Here is a 26,906-nt window from a genome sequence, read left to right as displayed (position 1 = left end):
TTGGTAGGGGGTTTTACGAGGGAAGGTGAGGTGACGGGAAGTGCAATGAGATAAAGGGGGTGGACATCCCTTTTTAAGTCTTTATGTTTGGTTGGAGGGGAGAGGAGGAGGTATGCATGCTTTCGTAGTTCATTTGTTTCTCTCCTCTTGAATCCTCCCAATTTGAAGGGATTCTTCTCTCTCTAACTTTTTAGTTCATCTTGTGGTGTTCCCTCCCTCCCCTTGCTATACCTCCCCATCTTAAAACTCCTTACAAAAAGCAAATCTAATTTTTGTCTCTGCCGTCCCGTCCCCTTCCCTCCTACCAAACCAAGCCTCCCCTTCCCTCCTACCAAACCAAGCCTTAGGGGGTGCATTCACCAACACTACTTGGGCCAATACTATTGGGGTTTAATTCGTAACAAATAGAACTACAAGGGGTCTATGTGCAATTGGGTGACACTCCAAGGGTTTATTAGCAATTAACCCTAAATCCAACAAGGACAGAAGAAATAAAAGTTAAGTTGCATAAATAATTTCCTGGACCACATAAGAAACAACCTATATTTTAAGGTTGCAGCTATTCATTCATCAAAAATAAAAATAGTAAGTTGTAACCATATAAGAAAGTATTATAGACAGCAGAAGCACATACCATGGGAACAAAATACCACCGCACGCAAAGCAACCAGATGCAGGACATAACTATGGACTACTAGAAATGTAAACTCATACAGATGAGTGACCCTCTGCATGCGTCTTTCAATTCTAGAACAGAAGAAGATAGAAGCATAAGTGCATGCTTGAAATGTTGAAAAAGAACCTTAGTTGAGATTCTTGCCATAAAGGAACACGAGAAAACAGGATTAATGTGGCCGTCAATTATTTGATAATGCATTGACAAGCCTGAAAGAATTCAAATGTCAAAGCAGAGGCCTAAAGACATCTAGGCAAAAAACTGTTGGTCATACACGAGCGAGAAAATTGATGAACTAAAATATCCAAAAGCTGTTTGAAGCTGCATTTAACAGAACCAGTGCCCTCACCAAGTTTTATTTTCAAAAAAGACCGTACAGCCTCAGTGATGATGATCATCATCATGTCCATCCGGGTCGCCTCCGTCGCCAATAACCTCAAGCTGTTATGCGAGACAAAATAAAAGGAAAGAAGGTTATCAAGACAGCAAACTTATTTCACCTGATTATAGAAACTGAGAATCAAGCGGTCAAACTCACCACAAAGTACTGGGAGCACACAGGACATTCATGTGGCTTGTCCTTTTCCAACCAGAACCAGACAACATCATGTTCATCCTCTGCACACAAATGAAGATACCAAACGCACTTAGGAATCTATATGGAACCTATTCAGCTGGAATAGTAACACTACAACATAAAAATGTTTGCTCAAGTCCACAAGATTGGATATGATATATTGCTAGGAATGAAATTACTTCATCTGCATCTTTGCATGGCAAAAGTGACCTGCACAGCTATAAATGTTTTTAAAAGATGAAAAGAATTAGAAGTTAGAGACCATATCAACTTACCGCCTTCACCCCCAGGACAACCAACTATTCTTTTGTTGTAGTAGGACTGGATGACAGCAGGTGCTTCCTACAAATATCCCAACAAGAAAATTATGCAATGATCTATATATGCATCCAGTATAGTTATCACATGAACACTTACAATTCCAAAATCAGCATGCAAAAGGAAATTCAACTCTCTCAAAACAAGGCATGAAAAGCTCTCTACAAATGAAAGGGGAAAACACATGAAAAGCTATGTTCTTAATTAACCCAAAATAATACATGAAAAGTTCTATATCCTATGAAAGGATGAGAGTTTAAAAGCACTTCTGAAATCAAAAGAAACAAAGCAGAAGCATAATCCTGAAAGAAATTCAGAAACAGACATGTAAATGGATAGCATTGGCATCATGAAGTTAGTGTGCAAAAGTAGCCCTTCCTGACATAAGAAGAATACAATTACCTAAACTAGGATATGAGAAAGCAACTCGCATATGAAAATTTATAAGGAAACCAGCTAAAACACGTAGTCACATACACATTCACATATGTCCAAGCAACATGAAATTATTCATAAGCAAAATGAATATAGAATGATGCTTCCATAAAGAAAATAAACCGACAGATTTACAAGACTTTGGAAAATGACAAGTCGAAACCTAACCCAAAAAAATCCTCAACAAGTAAAGGTCAAATATACAGCTGTATATCATCACCTGCAAACTGCCAGAATTTTTTTCAAGAAAATAAAGACGAGCAAATTGACTGAGAAAACCAAAGTCATCAATCATAACACAGGAATAGTGAGAAACTATATCTGTATTCTATGAGGTTATGCTTGTGAATCCTCTTCCTTAGGGAATGATGATCAACCCACCTGGCATTTCCGAGAGAAGAGCCTGAAGTGTCACGTCCTTCAACTATGTATAACTTATGCAGTCTTCGGTCTAAATAGCATAAACATTAAATAGTATAATCGTTATTCATATCATCACTAACTCTAATGAAGTATCAACCTCTAGAAAACAATTTAGCTTTATTCTAATGGGCACAAAAATAGATGGAAAGTTTTGCCCAATTGAGTAACCATCCACCAGTGGTATGAGCCAGGCCCTAGCTAAATTAGCCCAATACCTTATCTGAGCTCCCATACGGTCGTACATGTGGCCAACAATTCGCGTGCCCGTACACAACTACAACGCGCCTTGGGCACTCCTTAAATATATGCATACATTTATTTAGATATATACTCAATTATGTAACACACATTTTAGTTCAAACCACTTATTATACACTTTTTGGGCGTGTATCTTACACTTCACATCCACTTCCTACAACTTGTTGGACACAGGTCAGTTCATTTCAACTCATGCCCAATTCAGAAGTATAATTTTAAAGGGAAATTTAGATATCTAGTTAAAAGATAAGCAGGTTTCCAATTTATAACTCATATAACAAAGAAAACATATAATTTCAGTTATCATAGCATGTAAATGAAAAACAATATTGATATTATCAACATGTGTATATATATACATGGCCGCATCCCTATACCCTATGTTTACAGATTGTTCGTATCCCGCATCTGTGCACACGCAACATGGGTCCTTAGCAACTCAGTCACGGCCAGACATGAATTGGATTAAAATCGAATATCATGGATTCCGTATTTGTATTTGTTTAAGAAATTTTGAATTCGAATATCACTCTCTTAATTTCTTAGAATGCAAAAATGGATACAAACATTTTTTGGATATTCGTGAACATTTATTGAATACTACTATATATTTCTTTGATTAATAATCTATAGCCTATGAATATTAAATTATATAATTATAAAGATATAAGATATTTTTAATTGGTTAAAGAAATTTGGTTCAAAAATTGACATGAGGCTCTTTATGTTTGTCAAAATTAGCATAGAAAAATTACAAAATACAAATGGATAAAAAACATAACATAATGCATGTAATAACACAAATTACAAGGGATGAAACTCTAAACAAATATTTGATAATCAAACAAAATCAAGGGTTAATTGTGAATAGACCGCCTGTAATATCACCAAATGGTAAAAAGACCCCTTGGAGTTCTATTTATTGCAAACACACCCCTTGTAGTTTTAGTTGTTGCAAATAGACCCCCTGAGCAAAAACTTTTTTTACTTGAGGACATGGGTAGACCTATAGTTTTATTGGTGAGGATAGACACCCCAATTGCTACTTTTTTGAATTTTAAAAGAGTTGGAAAAGTTCGCTAAGGGGTGTATTCGCACTTGGGCCAATACTACAGGGGGTTTGTTCACAACAAGTAGAACTATAGAGGACCTATTCGCAATAAATAGAACTTCATGTGGTCTCTTTACAATTGGGTGATACTATAGGGGGTCTGTAGGCGTCAAAAAATGCTGAAAGAAATCCAAACACAGCTCAAAAGGAAGTCATCCAAAATGTCAAAAAGAACACAAGTATAGACTGTCTCGCATGCGAGACAGTCTTTACTGTCTCGCACGCGAGATAGACTTGACTGTCTCGCATCTCGCACGCGAGATAGACTTGACTATCTCGCCATGCGAGACAGACTTTTACTGTCTCGCTCACGCGAGACAGTCTTTACTGTCTCACCGTGCGAGACAGAATTTACTGTCTCGCACGTGAGACAGCTCTCAGAGGCCCAAAACTACTTTGCATAACCGCCAACACGTGGTCACTAACTGTTCAAGAACGTGGGAAACGTTGTGGGCGAGAATCACGTTGATAACTGCCAAAATAACAGAGTTTGAAACGTGGGAAGACAGTTACAATGAAAACTGCCTGTATGACAAATACTCCTCAAACTTCGCTTGGTCGAACTCGTACTCGACCGTTGATTCAACCGGGATCTTGATGGTTGGCTGCGACACGACGGTCTCGGCAGCGAGACCGTTGGCTCCCACTGTGGTCGCCAGTTTGTTTTCGTCAAAAGTTGGTTTTGATGTGGAATTTATTATATCTTCGGTCGATTACAAACAAATTCAAAAAAGAGATAGCCTTTTTATAAGACTCCTTTTACACAACAAAAGGAAAAATTACAACTCTTGAGAAACAAACGCAGGATCGTTGTTTGGATCGCTGCTTGCGTGAGATCTTTGCCTGTGCCGGGAGCGCTTCGACTCGTGGACCACCAAATCACAGATTCTGATTGAATCGTGAGGGGTTTAATGATTCTTCATTCGTTTATCGAAGTGAGAATTTAAAACGATATCTTATCAAAGTAAGATAGTCGTTCTTCTTGAAATCAAGTCAAAACTCGAATATCAAGGAATGGCCGGAAGCTCCAGAACTCTGCTCTGTCTACTCTGAAGTGCTCAAAATGATCAGCCCTTCTCAAAAATGGCCTTCGGGGGGTATTTATAACCCCTAGGAACAGTTGGCGAAAAACAAGCTCGCGAAACAGCATTTGCTGTCGAGACAGTAAACACTGTCTCGAAAAAGGAATATTCCTGACAGTTTTCGTTGTAACTGCCTTCCCACGTTTCAAACTCCGTTATTTTGACAGTTATCAACGTGATTCTCGACCACAACGTTTCCCACGTTCTTGAACAGTTAGTGACCACGTGTTGGCGGTTATGCAAAGTAGTTTTGGGCCTCTGAGAGCTGTCTCACGTGCAAGACAGTAAACACTATCTCGCACGGCGAGACAGTAAAGACTGTCTCGCACGGCGAGACAGTGAAGACTGTCTCGCGTGGGCGAGACAGTAAAAGTCTGTCTCGCCCTGCGAGACAGTAAAGACTGTCTCGCATGCGAGACAGTCTATACTTGTGTTCTTTTTGACATTTTGGATGACTTCCTTTTGAGCTGTGTTTGGATTCCTTTCAGTATTTTTTGACGCCTACAGGGTCTATTTGCAATTAACCCCAAAATCAAATATACATTTGGTTAACTTCTATTCGTGTATGAACCAAATATTGAAAACTATTGGTTTATTGTTAAATGAAACTACGGATCAAATATAACTAAATAGTTAGACAAACAAGTAATGAATTATTTGTTTATTATTTGGTTCATTTCTACCCCTTAGATCAGCCCAAATTAGCTTTTTAGGCAATTCAAAAGGCCTAGACAAACTTATTCGACTAATATTGTGAAAGGTAAAAGATGCTTGTATAAGTGAAGAAATACTAGAGACAACAAGCGTGATAACATATGAGTAAGGGTGTAATGAAGAGGAAATCCTGATATCAGAACCAAAAAATATTCAAGTGTCTGAAACTTCTTTAACATCCAACGGTTGAATAGATAGTATTTGTATCCAAATTTGAGGGATATTTTCGAATCAGATAACATTAGATCCACTAGAATATTCACAAAGTTAAAAAGAGTTTTAGGAAATGCGCAGGTCAAACTAAAAAACTTTGAATCTAGACTATACTATTACGAAGTTAACTAAGGAGCTGTCCACCTAGAGACCTTTGCAGTGAAAAAGGATTCACATAGATGACCATCAGTGTGTTGTAAATAGCGGCCAATAGCGGGGCTATAGCGGCGCGAATAGCGGTCGCGGCCCTTCAGCGCTACACGTAGGGGTTTCGTGGCTGACTTAAGCGGGAAAATCCGCTATTCATTCGAATAGCGCGTAAAAGCGGATTTTAGCGGGATAAAAGCGGGTTTTCGCGGTTAAAAGCGGGTTTTCACGGTTAAAAGCGGATTTTTGTTGTTAAAAGCGGCTAAACCCGCTATCACACATATTATGATGCTATATTTCTTGAATTTCTTCATAGTTTCATTCATACAACAAGCTTATTAATTGTTATTTATTGATAATACAAGAAATTTACAACTAATTGAATTTTTAGTTTTTTTTATGAATGTTCTTATTATTTAGGATATTTAAATATATTTAAATTTGACCGCTATTTGACTGTGCGCTATTTGCCGCGATTTCGCCGCAATAGCCCGATATAGCCTTAGCGGTACCTCGTCGCGACGCGCCGCGATCCGCTATCAGCAACCTTGATGACCATAATGAATACTAAAGCAGGGATTTGTAGCCTTTGACACCATGTGAATTAATGTGACCTTTGCACCATATGTATCATTTATATACAGTACTTTTCACAATGAATTCCCAAAGGATCAACCAAATTTGTCCTCAATAATTGAAATTTTATAGCTCACATTTGTTTAAAGAAAAAGTGCAATTTTATTGTATGATTGTAGTGATACAAAAGATATTACCCACTAGTTAAGGTTATATTTAAAACCATTATGTTAGAAAGGCTAAGATACAAAAGACTATGCACATACTGGATTCTTAAATTTAAGATTGCTATAAAAAGAATTTTAGAAAATCACACAGCAAACAAAAAAAATTTGGATCGAGACTATAATATTATTAGGTTTACTAAGGAGTAAGGAGATGCTCTCTTCGTAATCTTAGCGGAGAAAAATGATTTATATAGCCAACCAGAATGAATGCTAAAGCCGAGATTTGCCCCGTTGACAATACAAATATCAACTATAGCCAGTAGTTTTGATATTGAGTTCTTGGGGGAATTAATCTAACTTACTCTCATAGTTGTAACTTTCTTGCTGGTTTTTTTAAAGGGAATAAGCGATTGGAATTTTTTATGATTGTAGGGATACTGAAGATATTGTTGTTATCCACCTGCTTCTATGTGCATGCTACATTCTTAAATTTAAACTAACAGGGGGTCACTCTTATATTGATGTAACATGTTTTCCAAGAAGAAACAGATTACTGGGTATTCATTAAGCATAGACATAGCTTGAGATGTACCCAAGAATAGCTAAAAACAGTGTATACCTAGTGGCCAAGTGATACTTTCTATGACCTTGTGATGAAGTCCTATATTGCACGTTGCTTTTCATGATAGTGCCAACTACATATTTACAAAAATTCAAAAAATAAAAAGAAATGAAATAAACCTATCAAATGAAATGATAGCATTAAAGTGTACTTGTTAAAGAAAATGGTTGAGATCTGCTATTGCTACCAACCACAAAAAAAGTTCCTCAACTATTTCAGATATATGACTAGAGGAAATCGAAGACCCAGGATTTTAGGATGTGCTTGGTTAGAAGTAGTCAAAACAACAAATGCTTTACAACATGTTGTTCCCACTCCAGTTGCCAGAGCGCTTTTCAATTTGAACGCAATAGTAACTCACGTAGTTTAAGCCTGCTTTGTGTTTACAATAACCTTTTGGTATTGCAACATCATCCAACCAAACATCTATAATGCAATCTGGATGTAGTGGGAACAACATGGACCTCCAACCAATCACACCCTCATTTGGGATAAATTTCTTGTGCGGAGACCGTTGAGTTTCGTGACAAGAAGCCAGCATATCCAGATTAATTTTAATTGTATATAAGGGCAAGATATGAACTTACTCCCAATGCCTATAGTACTCTTGAGCTTCTATACAAACAACAAAGAAATTTATTCTACTTTTAAGGAAAACTAGCAACAAGAATACTCCGAGGATTCTTCAACGTCTAATTATCCTTCAAACACAACAAATAGAGATGCCCTCGCATTATAGCATCAAGATCTATTAGCAAAAATCAATCATACCTTCGTACCGAAGGGACCAACAGGCGGATCCATATCAAACCGCTTCCTTCCCTAATTCCAAGAAAACAAATCATCAGAAACAAATCAAATTAGAGACAGAACGAAATCAAAAGCAACAGAGATATAACCTCGAGCTCAGCCTGCAGCTCCTCTCGCTCAAGGCCAGTAGCAATCGGCATCACATCCTCCACCTTCTTACTCAGCGAGCCCTTATCTGCTCCAAAACGAACGAAAAAAAACAACAGCAACAATCTCATCAGATCGATCGAATCGGATCCTTCCAAGATCAAAATCTGAAAATGAGAGAGAGCGCACCGGAATCGGAGGAGAAGAGGCGGGTCGTCGCAGCGGCCGCGGGGCTCCTTAGGGTTTCACCGCTGAGGCGAGGGCGGAAATGGGAGAGGGATCGGGATCGCCACGGAGATAGGGTTTGGAGATGAGATGAAGCTCTCCGCCACATCGTCGTCGTCGCCGACGCCGTCGTGATTGATTCTCAGGTCGCCGCCGCTCTTTGGCTTTGGATTTTTGTTGAGCACAATCTTGGCGCTTTCACGCTTTGATCGAGAAATGGGAGCCCGTTTGATCTGATGCAATCAGTGAGGGGAAGTGGAACGAGGAGGTTTTTATATAGGCACGTGCCGGGGAGCTCGCGTTGGCTTGGAGATTCGTGCTCTAGAGATCGGGTTTCAGAAAGGCCTGCCCAAGGCGAGCCCGATCTTATTGCTAGTTATAACTTACTAGTATTCATCTCGTGCTAAGCACGACATCCTTACAGATTATAATAACAACATCTCCATCACCTAAAACGTTTCAAAGTTCCTGATCACCGATTCCCATCCCACCTGAAAAAAAATATATCAATAATCGCAATACCAATTTAAGGTGTAAACATTGGGATAAACCACCGGTAATCACACACCCAAGCATTATCTGTTCGCAAATTTTGCAAACTCTGCTTTCAAATGGTTCGGGTAATGAAGAGGTACACGGCCCACGACCCCTCATTGACGGGCGTCACCAAGCACCTTCATTATAAACAATTGACAATAGTGTCTCCGATGTTGGACTAAATTTTACAGCCTAGCATTCTCCTAAATCGGCAAGTGGCACTCAATAATTAGTACCCCAATAACAGACAAAAATTTAATTTATAGTCCTGGTCGGGGTCAAAACAAAATTCTCCCCTCATCCTACTCGTACTTCTGTGAGCCGTGTGAGGTGTGAAGAACACGTCAAAGTCTCACCATAAAAACCCCACCAAACATCCATTGTCAGTGGTACCTAACACGGTGGTAGACTTCAAATCGTCTCACCATAAAAACCCCACCAAACATCCATTGTCAGTGGTACCTAACACGGTGGTAGACTTCAAATCTTTCTTTTTCTCGCCATCTAAACCCCCACGAACAAATTTTCACTGTAGACCCAATTGAAGTTTTAATTACCAAAATCGACCGTTTTTTTTTTAATTATCAAAATCGACCCGTTTTATGCCACGTAAGCTTAATCCCGTTTCCTAATTAGTCGGGGTTGCCAACCCCGACTGTTTAGAATATTACAAATCGGGTTTTAAGACTTCTAATTGGGGTTTAACAACTCCTAAACAGTCGGGGTTGGCAACCTCGACTAATTAGAAAACAGGATTAAGTCTACGTGGCATAAAACGGGTCGATTTTGGTAATTAAAAAAAAACGATCGATTTTGGTAATTAAAAGTTCATTTGGGTCTACAGTGAAAATTTGTTCAAACCCCCACTGCTTGTGGCAAACGAAGCAGTAGCGGAACTTCCTTGAGAAAGTTTCATCTGGATCAAATCCAATAAAGATGGACTCTTTCTCAAGCGAAGACCAAGTGGGCTAGGTTCATCAAGCAAACTGCACTGTACAGATTGTGGAGGTACTCCTTCCAGTATTTGGATCCCACTGCCATGGAAATATAAGATTTGAGTATAAAACAAATGATGAGTTACAAATGATAAAACAGCTTGGGAAACTTACCAATCATTCATGCTCTCATCACTAAGTACCACCTTATCCAATGAGGATAAGGAGAACCATAGAACATACCAAACACACAAATATGGTTATGCAAGATAACACTAAAAAACATAAATTTTACTTAAAAAGATTCAATGCCAAGCAAGTTCCTTCTTTAATATAAAACTTCTATACATTTACATAAGCAATGTTCTTGGTGACATGAATAGGAATATGAAATAGTACTTATATAGTAAAAGAACCTTCAGAGGCTTCAGAGGCCTCAAAGCGAACAAAATGTTCTTAAAATGACAATAACTATAAATAGTTAACTAAAATGAACCAAAACAGCTATATGTAAATATTAAAAAAAAAAGCCTTTAAAGTGGTCAATCACCAAAGGGCTCTCAATATGTGCAAAATAAAATAAAGTAATTTTTTAGGTAAATTATTAAACGATCTCCAAGCTAGAGCTCTAAAGTCGAATAAAAAATCGAGATTTATAATAAGTTCCAATTCAAAATACAAATGTATGTTGAATTGAATTGGATGTCTTCATAGGCTTCTCCAAAAATATCTAGAAAAAAAACTACATAAGAAAAGAATCATTTTTTGTCCCTATTTATCCACTCTGCAGTCACGATCGTTTAATCATATAGTTATTTCAAACCCCAAAATTAAACCCCGAGAATCCTCAAAAGTTAATCCCGATCCATATTAAACTAAGTTACTGAAAAAGAGAAAAGACCTAAGATTTTATCTTCTTGCTAAGAGGATCATGCTCTTCTTCCAATTCAAACCTACTATCGATCGAAAGAAGAGAAAAAGATGATGCTTCGATCGTTGTTCCGTCCTCTTCGGTCGACTGAGCTCCGGCGACGCCCTCCTATGGAACCTCGCCCTGAAGCATCGTTGTTCCGTCCTCTTCGGTCGACTGAGCTCCGGCGACGCCCTCCTATGGAACCTCGCCCTGAAGCCCCACTCCTCCGGAGACTTCTCCATCGCCATCATCCAAGCCAACTCCTCGTAAGAAGACCAATGCCAGGTCTTTACCTCTCTTTCGGCGACCTACGTCGGCGTTTACGACGGCCACGACGGACCCGAGGCCTCCCGTTTCGTCAACTCCTGCCTCTTCCCCTCATCTCCAGAGTACGAACCCTAACCCTAACCTTCAAATTTCTCAATAAAATGCGACCAAAGTTTCAAATTTCCTCAGCATCTCCTCCCCCTCCTTCTATCAAACCCTAAATCTGAAACAAAACCAATGAAACTGAGTAGAGATCGAGAGAGAGGGGTTAGGGTTAGGGCTTGAATTGGATCCAAGATCTGACCTTTGGGGTATCTGGAATCAGATCCGAGTTTGAGAGCGCGGGATCTGAGGTCTCGTTGCTCTCCCCTCTTCGCTTCGCTTACACTCTCTCGTTTTATGTAAGCTTCGTTTTTTGAAGAAATTTAATTTTGAAACCGGCATGAGAACGTGGGAGTTACAGGAGGTGGGAGAGTTTGGAATTACCGGAGGTGGGAGTTGGTTATAGGAAACGTGGGAGGTTGAGTTACAAAGACGGTTGTGGGAAATTGATATTAAAATACGTGTAAAATGAGAAATTTTACTGTTCACAGTAAGATTTTCCTTTAGTTATAAAGGAAAGTAGATATGTCATCCCCAGTGTTTTCCGTGAAGATTTTGGTTTTTGTAATTTTTTTTAATTGCTACCGTGATTTTTTTTTTAAATGGGACTTTATCTATACTACTTCTAAAAGAAAAAACAAGTGTCAAAACTTTTGTATGCCTATTTTGCCCCTTTAAACTTGCTTAATTATAATTTTATCCTATATTTCTATCTAATTATTCTTACTTTTATGATTATTATTATCAGTGTTTAAGATTATTAATTCACATTAAAAACGTTGCCAGTATCATGCCCTTTCCCCTGCCACTCTAACCCACGCGCCCACCTCCTTCCTCTTCATCTCCGTTTCTCAACCACTGAGAAACGGATGAATCCCCCTGCCTCTTCATCACCCGGCCCCCCCGCTCCCGCATTTAATCATTCTCTCCTCTGCCGCTCCACCCACCCGGCCCCCCTCTATCTCTTCCGCTTGCGTTTGCCACCGTTGGCGGCGGAATCACGACGCGCATGGTTAGATCGCCGAGGGATACTGGAAAGATCACTTTTCCTTCACCACTAAAGCAGGTTGCTCGATTTGATGTTTTCTAGGGTTTTTTTTCTGGAAAGATCACTTTTCCTTCACCACTAAAGCAGGTTGCTCGATTTGATGTTTTCTAGGGTTTTTTTTTGTTGGATTAGGTTTTACTTATTTTGTTTACCCTTTTTGGTATTCGATACATTTTAGATTAGTTTTCCCCAATTATTAACTGGAAGAGAGAGATTTTTTTGGGTGGTGTTAATGAGAAAGATGATGATATACATGATCCCTTGTATTGTTGGAATTTTTTGATATTTCCCCTGTGAATGTATGAATTCTGGATATTTGGAATCCCACCCCTCATTTGATTAACAAAAAGGAAAAAAAATGTTTTTATCCCGTTTCTTGTGTGATTTTTTAAGATAGTATGGGGAGTTTTAGATTTGTGTTTGCCTTCTGAAAGTTATTTTCGTGTATTTTCATTCTTTCCTGATCTAGTAGAACTCTTCGTCAGGCTTCCAACGCACTTGGAATCACTCAAATCCGAGTTCGGACGAAGAATTTACAGCGGAAGCGGACGAATGCACCTCAGAAATTCCAAAACACCCCCAGGGGTGTCTCGGAAATTCCGAGACACCCCAGGGGTGTCTCGGAAATTCCGAGACACCCTAGGGGTGTCTCGGATTTTCTGAGACACCCCAGGGGTGTCTAGGCTTTTGTCTAGGCGCCCCAGGTGTCCCCATTGCCTATAAATAGCAACCTTAGGCCTCATTTTTTAGGATCTGGATTTTTTGGAGAGTTGGCGAAGCCCTGCTGCAATGAAGAGTGGTCGAGCGCTTCAACAGAGGAGAGGTCTTCATCAGATTCTTCATCACTCGTGTCTGTTCCTTAGTATTACCCTTCGCCAGTAATCCTAAGAAGAGCAAATATCTCGTTTTAGCCGAGATAGGCGCTTCAAGCTTCTAGATCTCCTCGCGGATCGACGAAGCTCTGTCCGATTTTTCCGGAACAGATCTGAGTGCCAGGTAGTCCACGGATATCGACGTCCCCATCACAGGCCAAAGACCCACGCAAGCAAGAGACGATAAACGGATCTTGCGTTTATTTTCAAGAAAGTTATAATTTTTTATTTTTTCATTTGATTCATTTGTAAACGATTAAGTTTAATGGAATCAATGATGAAGGCGAACGTTTCGAGCGAAAACAACTGGCGACACACAAGTGGGAGCAACAGCCTCGCTGCGCGAGGCTTCGTGACGCAACCGGTATTCAGTTCGGGAAATGTAAGAGATACGAATACCGAGTAGCGATCGACAAAAGTTTTGAAGAGTACCTCTCTCCTCCTTCTCCAGATCCGCCTCTCGAACAGGCAGGAAGGCATCCTCTTCCAGAATTTGTTCGCGGGAACCTCGGCCTCGAGTCCAGGATCCATTGCCGCCGCTGCACTTGCACCACGTGACGTCCCTGCGTCGTCCAACGTGGTCGAGACCGCAGATCCGGACTTCTCCTCCGCCGAGGAGATGGCTACTGAAGACGCTCCAGCATTGTCAAAGAGAGCACGCCAAAGACGGCGTCAACGCCTTGCTCGTCAGCTGGCCAAGGCTTTGGAGCCGATGGACGGGATCCGCTATAATGTGGATCTAAAATCCAGGCAGCGCCGGGAACAACAACGGCGAACAACCAACTCCTCCTCCAAGACAGAAACGAACGAATGGGTTCGTGTCAAGAGGACCCGCTCCACCCTCGAGGAGCGAATCAAGAAACGTCGAGCATTGCTCACACATGCCCGAGACCTTTTGCAGAAAGCGAAAGAAATGCAGAGGGGAGAAGCAGTGGAGAAGCCGCCTAAGCGCAGACAAGTTTGGGTGCCAAAAGCCAAATCAGCACCTAAGGCAAAAGCAGGCAACGTTGCTCTCCGGCCTTCGTCAACTTCGGTGCCAAAAGCCAAATCAGCACCTAAGGCAAAAGCAGGCAACGTTGCTCTCCGGCCTTCGTCAACTTCGGATCCCGAACCTCCGATAAAGCCCTACCGCAGCACGGATTTCCCCAAGTTTAGGATTCCTCTGAAAGATCGTATCGGTGCCCTGCCCGAGAATCGAGGAAAAGCGCTTGTTAAGGAAAGCTGGAGATCGTTGAAGGAGCTTTGAGCCAACATCCGGACTGGGGGTCGTACGCGACCTCCTAACAAATTGATTTCTGCAACGGCCCGCTTGGCGGTGCGTGCAGAAAACCAGGAGCCCGTTAAGGTTTCACCCTCACAAGGGTGTGATTCCAAAAGTGTGACTCCTGTAGATGCCAACAATGCAATGTTTACTCAGAGGAAAACGCGTCGGACAGACGAACGCGTTATACCTGAGAATCCATGTGAGCAGCCGATAGGTTACTCCGACCGCAACGTCGATGAGTTGTACTATCAGGCTGGGGGTACGAATAAATCTCGAAAGAGAAGTACCCGGGAAGCGGACTCTCACTGTCCGTGTATCAAAATTATCAGGGCAGTATTATCAACGTGTAGCTGCCCCAAGACCGCTCCGCAGAGGGTCTCGATATTCGAGAGAATCTCCGATGGAACGACGAAGCCCAAATCAAGGCGTTTCCACCAAAGAGGATCGGTTGCTCGAGATGATGAATTCCCAGAAGTTACCATTAACATGGTCAACAAGGGAAAATCTCCAATTGTTTCAAGTGATTCCGACCCTAATTTCTTTCCAGGAAGCAGAGTCAATTCGGGAATAGCTCAGCTTCAGCTAGAAGCCGTCCGATATAACGATTACCATGGGATCCATGAAGGAATCCATTCCGATGACGAACTCTCAGATTCTTATTCCGCACTCGCCTCCGACGATACAACGTCTAGTATAGGACAAGCTCGAGAAGTGTTCATGATCAACACCGAGCAAATAGCCAAAATCATGGAGGATGCTCTAGCCAAGCAGAAAGAAGCATTCAAAATCGAAATGAAAATGGCTATGCAGGAGATGAGACAAATGCACGACCAACAAATCTGAGCTTTGTCAAATCAGCTAGTTGAATCCAGCCGTCGCACCCAGAACACCGCAGTTGACAGCGATCCGGAAGTGGACGAAATCATCATGGCCGACGCTCTGCCCAAAAATACTGGGGGTGACCCCACTAAAAATAACGACACTGGGGGTGGACCCACCAATGATGATAACACTGGGGGTGGCCGTATTATTCCTCTTGAGAATTGTCCAAAACAGGATATAGATGAGGCCGAAAAGATGAAGGATCTCGAAAGAAAAATTGACGCCCTGATGTCTGCTCGAGAGGTGAAGAAGACCGGCATTCCGTGTCCTTACCCAAAAGAGTGGGATTCGATCCCGTATCCGGCCGAGGTGTCGATCAGGACACTCTTCGATGAGAAACAAAAAGATGGAGAATCGGTGGATACCTTCATCAAACGCTTTCGCAATCAGGCAATGAACTGTAAGGATCCCGTCACGGAGGAATTCTTCTTGCAGACTTGTCATAACAATTTGTCCATTAACATCTTGGATGTTATGGGAGTAGAGCCGCTCAAGACATGGAAGGATTTGAAGGTCCGAGGAGAGCAAGCCGAACGATTCCTCAAAAGGAAGAAGGCCGAGAGGAGCCAACCGATGGCTAATTCTCCGAACTCGAACTTCGCCTCTCGTGATAGGGGCAAGGCACCTGCAGCGGCTGTTGATCAAACGTCAAAACAGCAGTCCCGAAGACAGCAGAAGACTTCGGATCAAAAGGCCCAGAAAGAGTACTCGTTCAAGGACGAAGACGTTCCCGCCATCTTCGAGTCTCTTCTCGAAAACAACAAAATCAAGCTCCCGCCCATCACGAATCAGGAGGAAGCTGAAAATACTACGGATCCAAAGTACTGCGCGTACCACAGGAGGATCCTTCATCCCACCAAGGCTTGCTTTACTTTAAAGAATAGCATCCATACCTTGGTTGAGGCCGGCGTCATAACGTTAGGGTAAGCCAAACGGTAGTCGGACTCCGAAGAGTATACGAGTATAAACTGCTTCTCAAGACTCCGACAAGTATAAGAGTATAAACTGCTTCTTAAGACTCCGACAAGTATAAGAGTATAAACTGCTTCTTAACACTCCAACAAGTATACGAGTATAAACTGCTTCTCAATCCTCCAATTGGTATGTATATGAGGTTAAACTGCTCCTTGATACTCCAATTGGTATATGAGTCTAAACTATTTCCTACCGTTGACGGGAAGTTCCTGAAGAATTGTTGTATATAATATTCTTAAGGATAACCCGATCATGTAACCGAATGCGATGATAAATCCAGCTTCGCGAAGAAGCTGGGGGTGGATGATTCATGTAACGGGAAGTTCCCGGAAAAATACTATATGTAATTCTCTTAGGGATAACCCGATCATTACAAACAAAGTGATAAACACTAAACCCTACTGTGATTTGTATGAGTCAACACTCTCGATGTGATTTGTACTCCTACTCTTACTGTCTACATGGTCAAACCTTCTTATAGTTAGGGCCACAACTAAAGTTCCCTCTCGATTCCTTCCATGAACGAGAGGTCCACTTTCAATTCGAGTGATCAAACCTTCCTACAGTTAGGGTCATCTCAAACCCCTACTTGGTCAAACCTTCCTACAGTTAGGACCAAAACCAAAATCCCCTCTCGATTCCTCCGATGAGCGAGAGGTCCACTTTCAATCGAGTGATCAAACCTTCCTACAGTTAGGGTCCCTTCCGACAGTTAGGACCAAAACCACACTTCACTCTCGATAAACGAGAAATTTATCTTTAGTTCGGTAATCAAACCTTCCGACAGTTAGGGTTATCCGAATCTTGTCGATTCTCGGAGTGGAGATCCCACTCTTAGTTTCATCTTTTTGGATTCTAGGAGTGGAGATCCCACCTCGAGTCTCCCTTCCAACTGAAGATAGACGACAGTTAGGGTCGTTTGAGCCTTTCGGATTCTGGGGGTGTGCCACCTCGAGTTTCCTTTCCAGCTGAAGATAGAATATAAAATTCTTCTTCTTCAGTGTCGGGAGATAGAATATAAAATTCTTCCTCTCCTATTTCGGGTTCGTCTTTGCCCCAAGAGAAGACACCACCTTTTTCAACTCCCAAAATCCATGCCTTTTATGCATGGGGAATTTTATCCCGAAGCCTAAGCAGGGATAAGCCAACGCCTAACACGCGTTGCCGGTTTAGTCTTTCACCGGTTGAAAAAGACACCAGAATTCCAGTCTAGGAAGTTTATCCCGAATCCTAAGCAGGGATAAGTCTGCGCCTAACACGCGCTGCCGGTTTAGTCTTTTTCCGTAGAAAAAGACACCAGAGTTCGATTCTGGGGTATTCTATCCTGAAACCTAAGCAAGGATAAGTCTGCGCTTAACCTGCGCTACCGGTTAGTTCTTAACCATTAAAAAGAACACACACGCGTTGCCGGTTAGTCTTTGACCGTAAAAAGGACAAAAGACCACATATTCAACATTGTGGCAGGTTGTTATTAATAACACCATAATCCGTGCCTCACACGCACGGGGAATTTTATCCCGAAGCCTAAGCAGAGATAAGTCAACGCCTAACACGCGTTGCCGGTTTAGTCTTTTACCGTTTGAAGAAGACACCAGAATCCGAGTCTGGGGATTTTTATCCTGAATCCTAAGTAAGGATAAGTCAGCGCCTAACACGCGTTGCCGGGTAGTCTATTCCCGTGAGAAAGACGAAGTCTACGTATTCAATATCGTAGCACTAAAAGAGTTAACTCTTTTAGCTTAACGTTACATGTGGAACGGACTTAAACAATCCGCATGCTAGCCCGACTCAAACGGTAGTCGGTAAAGGCTCATCAAACCCGTTGATGGCTGAGAATTTGCCAAAAATTCTATAAGTGCGAGTCATTGATGCATCAGCTCTGTTAGTTGGTCTCGTGACTCGATTATCCAACAACATTAAAATAAGATCCACAAATACAGATGAATCAACTTTAACAGTTGGTCCTGCAACCCCGAAACTTGGGACCGCCTTGCTCCAATACCTTAAGAGCTTAAACTGTGTATACTCCAGTAAACGTACGAGTATAAACTGTGTCAACGTCGGGCAGTCCGTAACCCTAGGTCAACGCCAGTCAACGCGTAACCCTAGGTCAGCGCCAGTCAACGCATTGCGACCAAAGTAAACGTTTGACAATTCGAAATCCTAGGGTCAACGCCGGTCAACGCATAACCCTAGGTCAACGTCAGTCAACGCGTTGCGACCAAAGTCAACGTTTGACGATTCGAAACCCTAGGGTCAACGCCGGTCAACGCGTAACCATAGGTCAACGCCAGTCAACGCGTTGTGACCAAAGTCAACGTTTGACGATTCGAAACCCTATGGTCAACGCCGGTCAACGCATAACCCTAGGTCAACGCCAGTCAACGCATTGCGACCAAAGTCAACGTTTGACGATTCGAAACCCTAAGGTCAACGCCGGTCAACGCGTAACCCTAGGTCAACGCCAGTCAACGCGTTGCGACCAAAGTCAACGTTTGACGGTCAACGCCGGTCAACGCGTAACCCTAGGTCAACGCCAGTCAACGCGTTGCGACCAAAGTCAACGTTTGACGATTCGAAACCCTAGGGTCAACGCCGGTCAACGCGTAACCCTAGGTCAATGCCAGTCAACGCGTTGTGACTAAAGTCAACGTTTGACGATTCGAAACCCTAGGGTCAACGCCGGTCGACGCGTAACCCTAGGTCAACGCCAGTCAACGCGTTACAACCAGAGTCAACATACTATGATCCGAAACCCTAAGTCAACACAATGTGACAGAGGTAGTTCAAAGTCAACTCAATGACACGAGCCAAACTCAATTCATCAGCTGCAGACTCGAGACTCCGACGACGGACAAGCGATAAACGCAGCGCCGGAAGAACTTCGGCTATTCGTCAAAGCATCGAATAGACCGAAGGAGCCAAGAGTTGAAGCTAACTGCAGGTCCCTTACGCCGACTGAAGGCTAGACCAATCACATCCAAAGTATTCCAGCCTCTTCTATAAAAGAAACGAGTCCGGAACGCTTTGGAGGGGGTATCTGTAGGCATCGAAAATTGCCTATAGGTCTCCACGAACGGTTCAGTGTTAAACAGCGACGATGAACGTCACTATCCGATCCACAAGAGTTCGATTGACGTCGATGAACGATTGAAGTGAATCGACGAACTACGTGAGCTGATAGGATTTCGGGATAACAAAGGCACGGGCTAATCGAGAGCCCCGTGATGTTGCAAAAAGAACAATGCCCTTCGTGTCTCGTTCATTCTACAGATAATCCAACCATTGGAGCAGATAGAACTCTTCGTCAAGCTTCCAACGCACTTGGAATCACTCAAATCCGAGTTCGGACGAAGAATTTACAGCGGAAGCGGACGAATGCACCTCAGGAATTCCAAAACACCCCCAGGGGTGTCTCGGAAATTAGGTGTCTCAGAATTTCCGAGACACCCTAGGGGTGTCTCGGATTTTCTGAGACACCCCAGGGGTGTCTAGGCTTTTCCTAGACACCCCAGGGGTGTCTAGGCACCCTAGGTGCCCCCATTGCCTATAAATAGCAACCTTAGGCCTCATTTTTGAGGATCTGGATTTTTTTGGAGAGTTGGCGAAGCCCTGCTGCGGTGAAGAGTGGTCGAGCGCTTCAACAGAGGAGAGGTCTTCATCAGATTCTTCATCACCCGTGTCCGTTCCTTAGTATTACCCTTCGCCGGTAATCCTAAGAAGAGCAAATATCTCGTTTTAGCCGAGATAGGCGCTTCAAGCTTCTAGATCTCCTCGCGGATCGACGAAGCTCTGTTCATATTTTTCCGGAACAGATCTGAGTGCCAGGTAGTCCACGGATATCGACGTCCCCGTCACAGGCCAAAGACCCACGCAAGCAAGAGACGATAAACGGATCTTGCGTTTATTTTCAAGAAAGTTGTAATTTTTTATTTTTGTCATTTGAATTCATTTGTAAACGATTAAAGTTCTAATGGAATCAATGATGAAGGCAACTTTCGACGAAAACAATGATCCCTTGTATTGTTGGAATTTTTTGATATTTCCCCTGTGAATGTATGAATTCTGGATATTTGGAATCCCACCCCTCATTTGATTAACAAAAAGGAAAAAAAATGTTTTTATCCCGTTTCTTGTGTGATTTTTTAAGATAGTATGGGGAGTTTTAGATTTGTGTCTGCCTTCTGAAAGTTATTTTCGTGTATTTTCATTCTTTCCTGATCTAGATTTAGAAGTATTCTGATTCTGAAAATTTTAGGAATAAATAAAGCGTTATGATTCTTAATATTTTAATCAGTTCCCGACGATCGGGGAGGCGAAGAGGATGGTTCTGGTGAGGCACGGGCAGAGCACGTGGAACGAGGAGGGGAGGATCCAAGGGAGCTCTGATTTCTCCGTTCTCACCCCGAAGGACGTCTCAGGCCGAAACCTCTTGCCATGTGCTCATCGCCGACTCTTTTGATGTCCGCTTCACCAGGTTCTCTTTCTTCTTCCCTCTACCATTTTTGTTGTCTTTCATTTATTTCCAATTTTCCATCCTTTTTTTTTTGCTTATCACCATAATAGATTAATCCTGTGAAAATACAAAGTATCAAACAAGCACCCTAAGCTTGAACATTGTGTGGTTTTATTACATGGAAAAGATAAATGACATATGCTTTCACATCGGTAGACAACCTTGTGTAAGTTGTCTAAATTTGTCATATCTTATATAGCTTTCTTAATATTTTTGAGTGACTATAGCAGTATTGATATTATTATTATCATTACTGATAGAAGATTATTTTCCCTAACATGTTGCAGTCCCTTGATCCGACCAAAGAGAACTGCTGAGATTATATGGGCTGCTCGACAGGAGGAAATGATATCAGAATCTGACCTTCGGGAGATTTATCTCTACGCTTTTTAAGTTAGCAGTGGTAATGCTTCTTATAATCCCTAATTATTTTGTTTACCCAAATTTAGATTAGTTTTCTCCAATTATTAACATTGGAAGCTTTATTAATAAATAGCTGATTCTTTAAATCTACAATTCCAGGGTCTTTTGAAGCACGAGGGGATCTACAATTCCATGGTCTTTTGAAGCACTAGGGGAAGGAGAAGTTTGGTAATGCTTATCGCCAGTGGCAGAAGGATGCACCCAATTTTAACATTGATGGCCATTATCCGGTAAAAGAACTTTGGGACCGAGCCAAAAGCTGCCGGAGTAAAATTTTAGCTCATAAAGGCAAGTCTGTCATTGTTGTTGCTCACAACGCAACTAATCAAGCCCTTGTTGAAACAACATTAGGTACTAACTGTTTTCCATGTTTGTTTGAACTTTTGACATGATAGCTGGAGTTACATGTTATAACATTTATACGTCTATTAAGGATTAGGCATGGACTACTTCAGGGTAATGCTTCAGAGCAACTGTGGAGTGAGTGTGCTGGATTTCACTCGAAAACCTCGAGATGACTCTCCCCATGTATGCATCAATAGGTTAAATCAGGTAAATATTTGGTTTATCCACATGTCATAATAGTTTGAAATTGGATGAGATAGAAAAATGAGGTTCCCTTCCAATGTATTCAATATCCATGGCTTGAGCTTGTCTATCATCAGAATGCTTTCTGCAAATATCAAGTGCTGCTGGAACTTTCTTGATTTAATTTTTCTCCATAGTTATCTCAGATATCAGTAATGATAGTAGTAGGTCATAATCCTCACATGCCTATTCCTTGATGCTGCGCCTACTCTTTTGTACTACTTTCATGCCATCTACTGTTTACCGTCTAATATTTCTTTAAATAACATCAGTTTTATGATGGAGATCTCTATTTTCTGTCAGTAAAATGGAACTTTTCTATCATATGATGCTTTTCTTTGATGTGGCTGCAGACCCCAAATTCACCTATCGCTGGGGGGGACTTCAGCTGGAAGAAAAACTTCCAAGAATAACTTCCAAGAAAAACTACCAATGTATTCAATATTATTTTCTGCCTATAGAAAGCATCTAAATTTGGGTTCTTTTGATTGACGTGTCGATTGCAGCCAGGGCCAAAGGAGCTTCCAATGCAGTGCTTTATTAAGAGAAATAAGAAGAACTCTACATTCTATCTTTATCTCACCTTGAACCAAAGTAAGATGATGTTCTTAGAAAACTTAAACATTTTCTAGATTTAGTTGCAGATAACCCCCTCATCTATACCTTTACTAGCACTTAACGTGTCTTAACTCATTTATTATTCACTTAGCACCCCTCAATTCTCGAGGAAGGAAACGAGTGTTATCTACAATTGTCCTTCTAAAACTCGTCCAGGACTCCAATGGCTTGCTTATACATGAGTTGAAGGATGCTAAGTGCTAATAAGGGAGGTTATTTGCAATTTGACCTATTTACTATGATTCATTTTCTTGTGCCAAAGTTCCCGTCTTTGGTTATTTGTTTGTTTTAATAATTTCGCGCGGCTGTTGGGTGGAGCGAGTTTGCTTTTGAATAGTTCTAGGAGGAGCAGGTCCTGGTTTCTCACCCACACTTTTGGGAAAACAAAACTTGGACTTTTGTCTCTTGACTATTATAATCGAGTAAGTTGAGCGATAGAATGAGTCAAAATTTGATAGTTTCTATGATTTGAATGAAGTATTTGAGTATATCTCTTGACTTTTATAATCGAGTTAGTTGAGCAATAGGAGGAGTTAAAAATTGATAGTGTCTGAGATCTGCATGAAGTTTTGAGTTTGTAGGAGTGCACACCAAAAATACTATTAGCACTGTCATTGTCATGGTATAAATTCACATAATTACCTCAATTGATGCACTCAAGGATGGAAATGTCTTCTCTTGAAAAGTAATTTTTGGCAGTAATTTGAATATGTTGTGGAGTTTTCTCCTTTATGACATTGTAGGTCTTCTATCAGTTAGGATGAAATTTCAAATCAGTTATGCTTAACTGTTCAACTAGAGATTTAATAGTTAATACGTAAGATCTCATAACTCATTGAGCATCCTGTTATCATAAATGCATAAACATCAGCTATGTAATTGAATAACTTGTGTTTACCTCTTATAAACCTACCCAAACGCCTTAAGGATTATTTGTGAAAGTTTTTGGCCTCATTCACAAAGCAAGTAGAAACTATTTTGTCATTTTATTGTTTAGATATTTTGTTATTTTAATTCTTTGCATGTTGTTTGCACCCTAAGTGCTCAGAGGCTAATGCAAATCATAGAAGTTTACATGTTTTTTTATGACAGTAGAAACTTCCAGCGTTTTTCCAATTGGCTTTTTCTCAATAGGATAGTTCATAAGCTTGTATCCATGTGCAGGAGCTTAAATTGCATGACCTATACGACAGACTTGCTATATTTTACTATTGGCCAACTAGCCTTATTTGAGACCACTCTGTTAATCATAGTTTTCTATGGGCGATAGTTTCCCTGTCCTGGACATGATTTTGTTATGAATTCATATGTGATTCTTTCATTGGATAAAGTCTCATATACCCCTTACATTCATTCTAACTGCTACACCTCTGATGTGCAAGTGGAAAGCCTTCCCCTTTGACCCATTTTCCATGCAACTTCTGAGTCTGCCTTTTTTTTGGGGGAAGAACTTTTGCAGTATGGAATTGTGCTGCTTGGCTAAAAACAAATCTGTAGGAGTTGGTTTGCAAGTTTGCTTTGTACAATGATGTTTTCTGATTCCCTCATTCTCTGGCTACTGTTATGTTTCTAATCTTATTGCAGATCTGATTTCGTGGGCAATAAGTTCACAATATACGACAGCCGCCCACCTTTCACTTATCATAAATGCATAAACATCAGCTATGTAATTGAATAACTTGTGTTTACCTCTTATAAACCTACCCAAACGCCTTAAGGATTATTTGTGAAAGTTTTTGGCCTCATTCACAAAGCAAGTAGAAACTATTTTGTCATTTTATTGTTTAGATATTTTGTTATTTTAATTCTTTGCATGTTGTTTGCACCCTAAGTGCTCAGAGGCTAATGCAAATCATAGAAGTTTACATGTTTTTTTATGACAGTAGAAACTTCCAGCGTTTTTCCAATTGGCTTTTTCTCAATAGGATAGTTCATAAGCTTGTATCCATGTGCAGGAGCTTAAATTGCATGACCTATACGACAGACTTGCTATATTTTACTATTGGCCAACTAGCCTTATTTGAGACCACTCTGTTAATCATAGTTTTCTATGGGCGATAGTTTCCCTGTCCTGGACATGATTTTGTTATGAATTCATATGTGATTCTTTCATTGGATAAAGTCTCATATACCCCTTACATTCATTCTAACTGCTACACCTCTGATGTGCAAGTGGAAAGCCTTCCCCTTTGACCCATTTTCCATGCAACTTCTGAGTCTGCCTTTTTTTTGGGGGAAGAACTTTTGCAGTATGGAATTGTGCTGCTTGGCTAAAAACAAATCTGTAGGAGTTGGTTTGCAAGTTTGCTTTGTACAATGATGTTTTCTGATTCCCTCATTCTCTGGCTACTGTTATGTTTCTAATCTTATTGCAGATCTGATTTCGTGGGCAATAAGTTCACAATATACGACAGCCGCCCACCTTTCACTATCGCAAAAGCATCAAGTAGTCGGAGGAGCCGACGCTTCACCAGCAAGCAAATCAGCCCACAATCTTCGGCTGGTAATTTCAAGATTGGTCATGCATACAAATTCAACCTTCTCAAATCTTGAAGACCAAGAAGAATGTTTTGCAGATTACAATGCCCTCCAACCGAAGAATCCACCAAAGGAGAAGAATCATCTCAACCTCTTGTCTGTGGTATTGAGGAACAAAGCTCCTCGATGGCATGAGCATCTTCAATGCTGGTGCTTGAATTTTCACGGGAGGGTAACCGTTGCTTCTGTGAAGAATTTTTAGCTTGTTGCAGCTTCGAATCCATGTCAAGTGAATGGGGTTAGAGAAGATGAGACAATGCTGCTCCAATTTGGGAAAGTTGAAGATGATATGTTCACAATGGACTATAGGCAACCACTCGGCTTTTCAGGCTTTTGCCATTTGCCTCACTAGCTTTGGTACAAAGTGTTCATGTGAATAGAAATGCTTAGCTCATAATTTAATGTTGCGGTTATGTTGGTGGACATAAATTGGGCAAGCGTGTTGTATATTTTCGATGTATGAACGTTGTTGCTTTTGGACCAACTAGGGATATGTTGAAGCAGCTACTGGCATCACTATTTCTGTTGGACATTTCTTATGTATTATAAAGAAAGCATGGCCTTGGTCCTTGAGTCTTGGAGTATGTATGACTTTCAAGTGGTTTGCTTTATGTACAGAGATTGACACGAGCAATTATAGGATGAACTTAAATGAACTGGAATGGCTTCAATGTATGGCATCATTCCTCCACCGAACATACAAACATAAAAAGTAATATTTCTTTGCGTCAAGAAGAGGTAAGTTGACTCTTTCTAAGAGATTTAGCTTTTCGTTGTATGTATGCTAATTTAATACTTTCCAGATTGGTAATGTAATGCTGAATATTAGTTATTTGCAGTTAAGATCAACTTACCTCTTCTTGATTGTACGTTCACTTTTATCACGCGAACCATATATATGGTTGATTAGGTTTCTTCTCTATGGACATTATCCTACGTCCTGTGAGATAATGGTTAATTGGCATTCATATTGTTTATTGTGTATAAGTTCAATGCATAATTATGGAAACATTATGGATTTTGACTATTGTAGTTTCTTAATATGCATCACGTGCAATGCACGTATTGCATACTAGTTAATTATAAAAAGGAACAAGGCCTACAGCTAAACATGGAAGAAGAAAGAAAAATGTTCAATGTAGGACTATTCATATACTATTTTGGTACTACTATTCACAAAAAGTAAGGTAGTGAGTGATGAGTCTCATGATCCATTCTTTTGTGAGTGTTAGCGTCAAAGTAGTATAGGAGTAGTAGTACTATTTTCACTACTTAAGAAGTAGGAGTAGTAGTACTATTTTCACTACTTAAGAAGAAATTTACGAATATTATCAATCCAAAAAACATGAACGAATAAATTTACGAGTAGTATCAATCCAAAAAACTACAAAGGATATAAAAAGACCAAATTGGGCAATGTGAGAGCTAGCCTATTAGGTACCGTTTGGCAAAGGGTTAAGAGAGGGGTTAAGAAGACTTAACCCCTTCTTAACCTGCCAAACACAACAAATCTATATAAGGGTTAAAGTGAGTTAACTCTCCATAATTTACCAAACATAAAAAATATAGAAGGGTTAAGTTAACCCCTCTAGATGGGTTAAAATAAGTTAACCCATCAAAATAAGGGGTTTACTAATACTCCTATTTAGATGGAATAAGAGTTAACCCTTCTAATTATAAAGAAAATAGTCAAAATCATTGTTATTCCCAAACACTAAAACTGATCATAAGGGCTAAAATAAAACTTATTTAATGGGTTAATAATTTAGTCCTTCGGATTATCAAATAGGCTAAATACATTAATCATTCTCTTTAACCCCTCTTCATTAACCCTTTGCCAAACGGGGCCTTAAAGAACAAATCTTGAAAAAAGTTATAGCTAGGATTAGAGCCTCCTCCACATAGAATGCCCTAATGTCTTTGACAAGGTCCTTTTTGCTGCAATTCATAAAAAATGTCTCTTTCATCCACATCTATCACTACCTTA

At 40.8% G+C, this 26,906-nt stretch overlaps 2 protein-coding genes and 1 long non-coding RNA gene across 17 annotated transcripts; 2 read left to right on the top strand and 1 right to left on the bottom strand.

The window, feature by feature from the left end:
• Nucleotides 718-8,696, bottom strand: LOC109819703 (putative cytochrome c oxidase subunit 5b-like). The gene is made up of 6 exons (XM_020385529.1): nt 8,406-8,696; nt 8,219-8,304; nt 8,091-8,141; nt 1,529-1,595; nt 1,215-1,294; nt 718-1,117 (listed from the first exon to the last, which is right to left on the bottom strand). The coding sequence occupies exons 1-6, from the start codon at nt 8,548-8,550 to the stop codon at nt 1,058-1,060; spliced, it is 489 nt and encodes a 162-aa protein (XP_020241118.1). The 5' UTR covers nt 8,551-8,696; the 3' UTR covers nt 718-1,057.
• LOC109851502 lies at nt 12,020-21,153 on the top strand. 4 transcript variants are annotated; one of them, XR_002249857.1, is made up of 3 exons: nt 12,020-12,261; nt 20,534-20,713; nt 21,040-21,153. It is a non-coding gene; the product is annotated as an uncharacterized LOC109851502 (long non-coding RNA). The 4 variants fall into 4 exon arrangements; XR_002249858.1 differs by lacking the exon at nt 12,020-12,261 and adding an exon at nt 12,296-12,330; XR_002249859.1 differs by lacking the exon at nt 12,020-12,261 and adding an exon at nt 20,239-20,292.
• LOC109851501 (tubby-like F-box protein 7) lies at nt 21,280-25,575 on the top strand. 12 transcript variants are annotated; one of them, XM_020421670.1, is made up of 5 exons: nt 21,280-21,526; nt 21,609-21,727; nt 22,270-22,357; nt 24,757-24,884; nt 24,958-25,575. In XM_020421670.1, exons 2-5 carry the CDS (start codon nt 21,617-21,619, stop codon nt 25,027-25,029), a joined length of 399 nt encoding a protein of 132 aa, XP_020277259.1. In that variant the 5' UTR covers nt 21,280-21,526; nt 21,609-21,616; the 3' UTR covers nt 25,030-25,575. The 12 variants fall into 12 exon arrangements, 4 of the variants coding, with proteins under 4 accessions (XP_020277259.1, XP_020277256.1, XP_020277258.1 ...); XR_002249852.1 differs by having other exon boundaries at nt 21,631-21,727; nt 22,117-22,357; nt 24,757-25,575; XR_002249849.1 differs by having other exon boundaries at nt 22,117-22,357; nt 24,757-25,575.

This window comes from Asparagus officinalis, chromosome 8, assembly GCF_001876935.1.
Source record: "Asparagus officinalis chromosome 8, Aspof.V1, whole genome shotgun sequence".
NCBI classification, from domain to species: domain Eukaryota; kingdom Viridiplantae; phylum Streptophyta; class Magnoliopsida; order Asparagales; family Asparagaceae; genus Asparagus; species Asparagus officinalis.
Note: the sequence above shows the minus strand (reverse complement) of the source record. Positions and strands in the feature narration are given on the sequence as shown.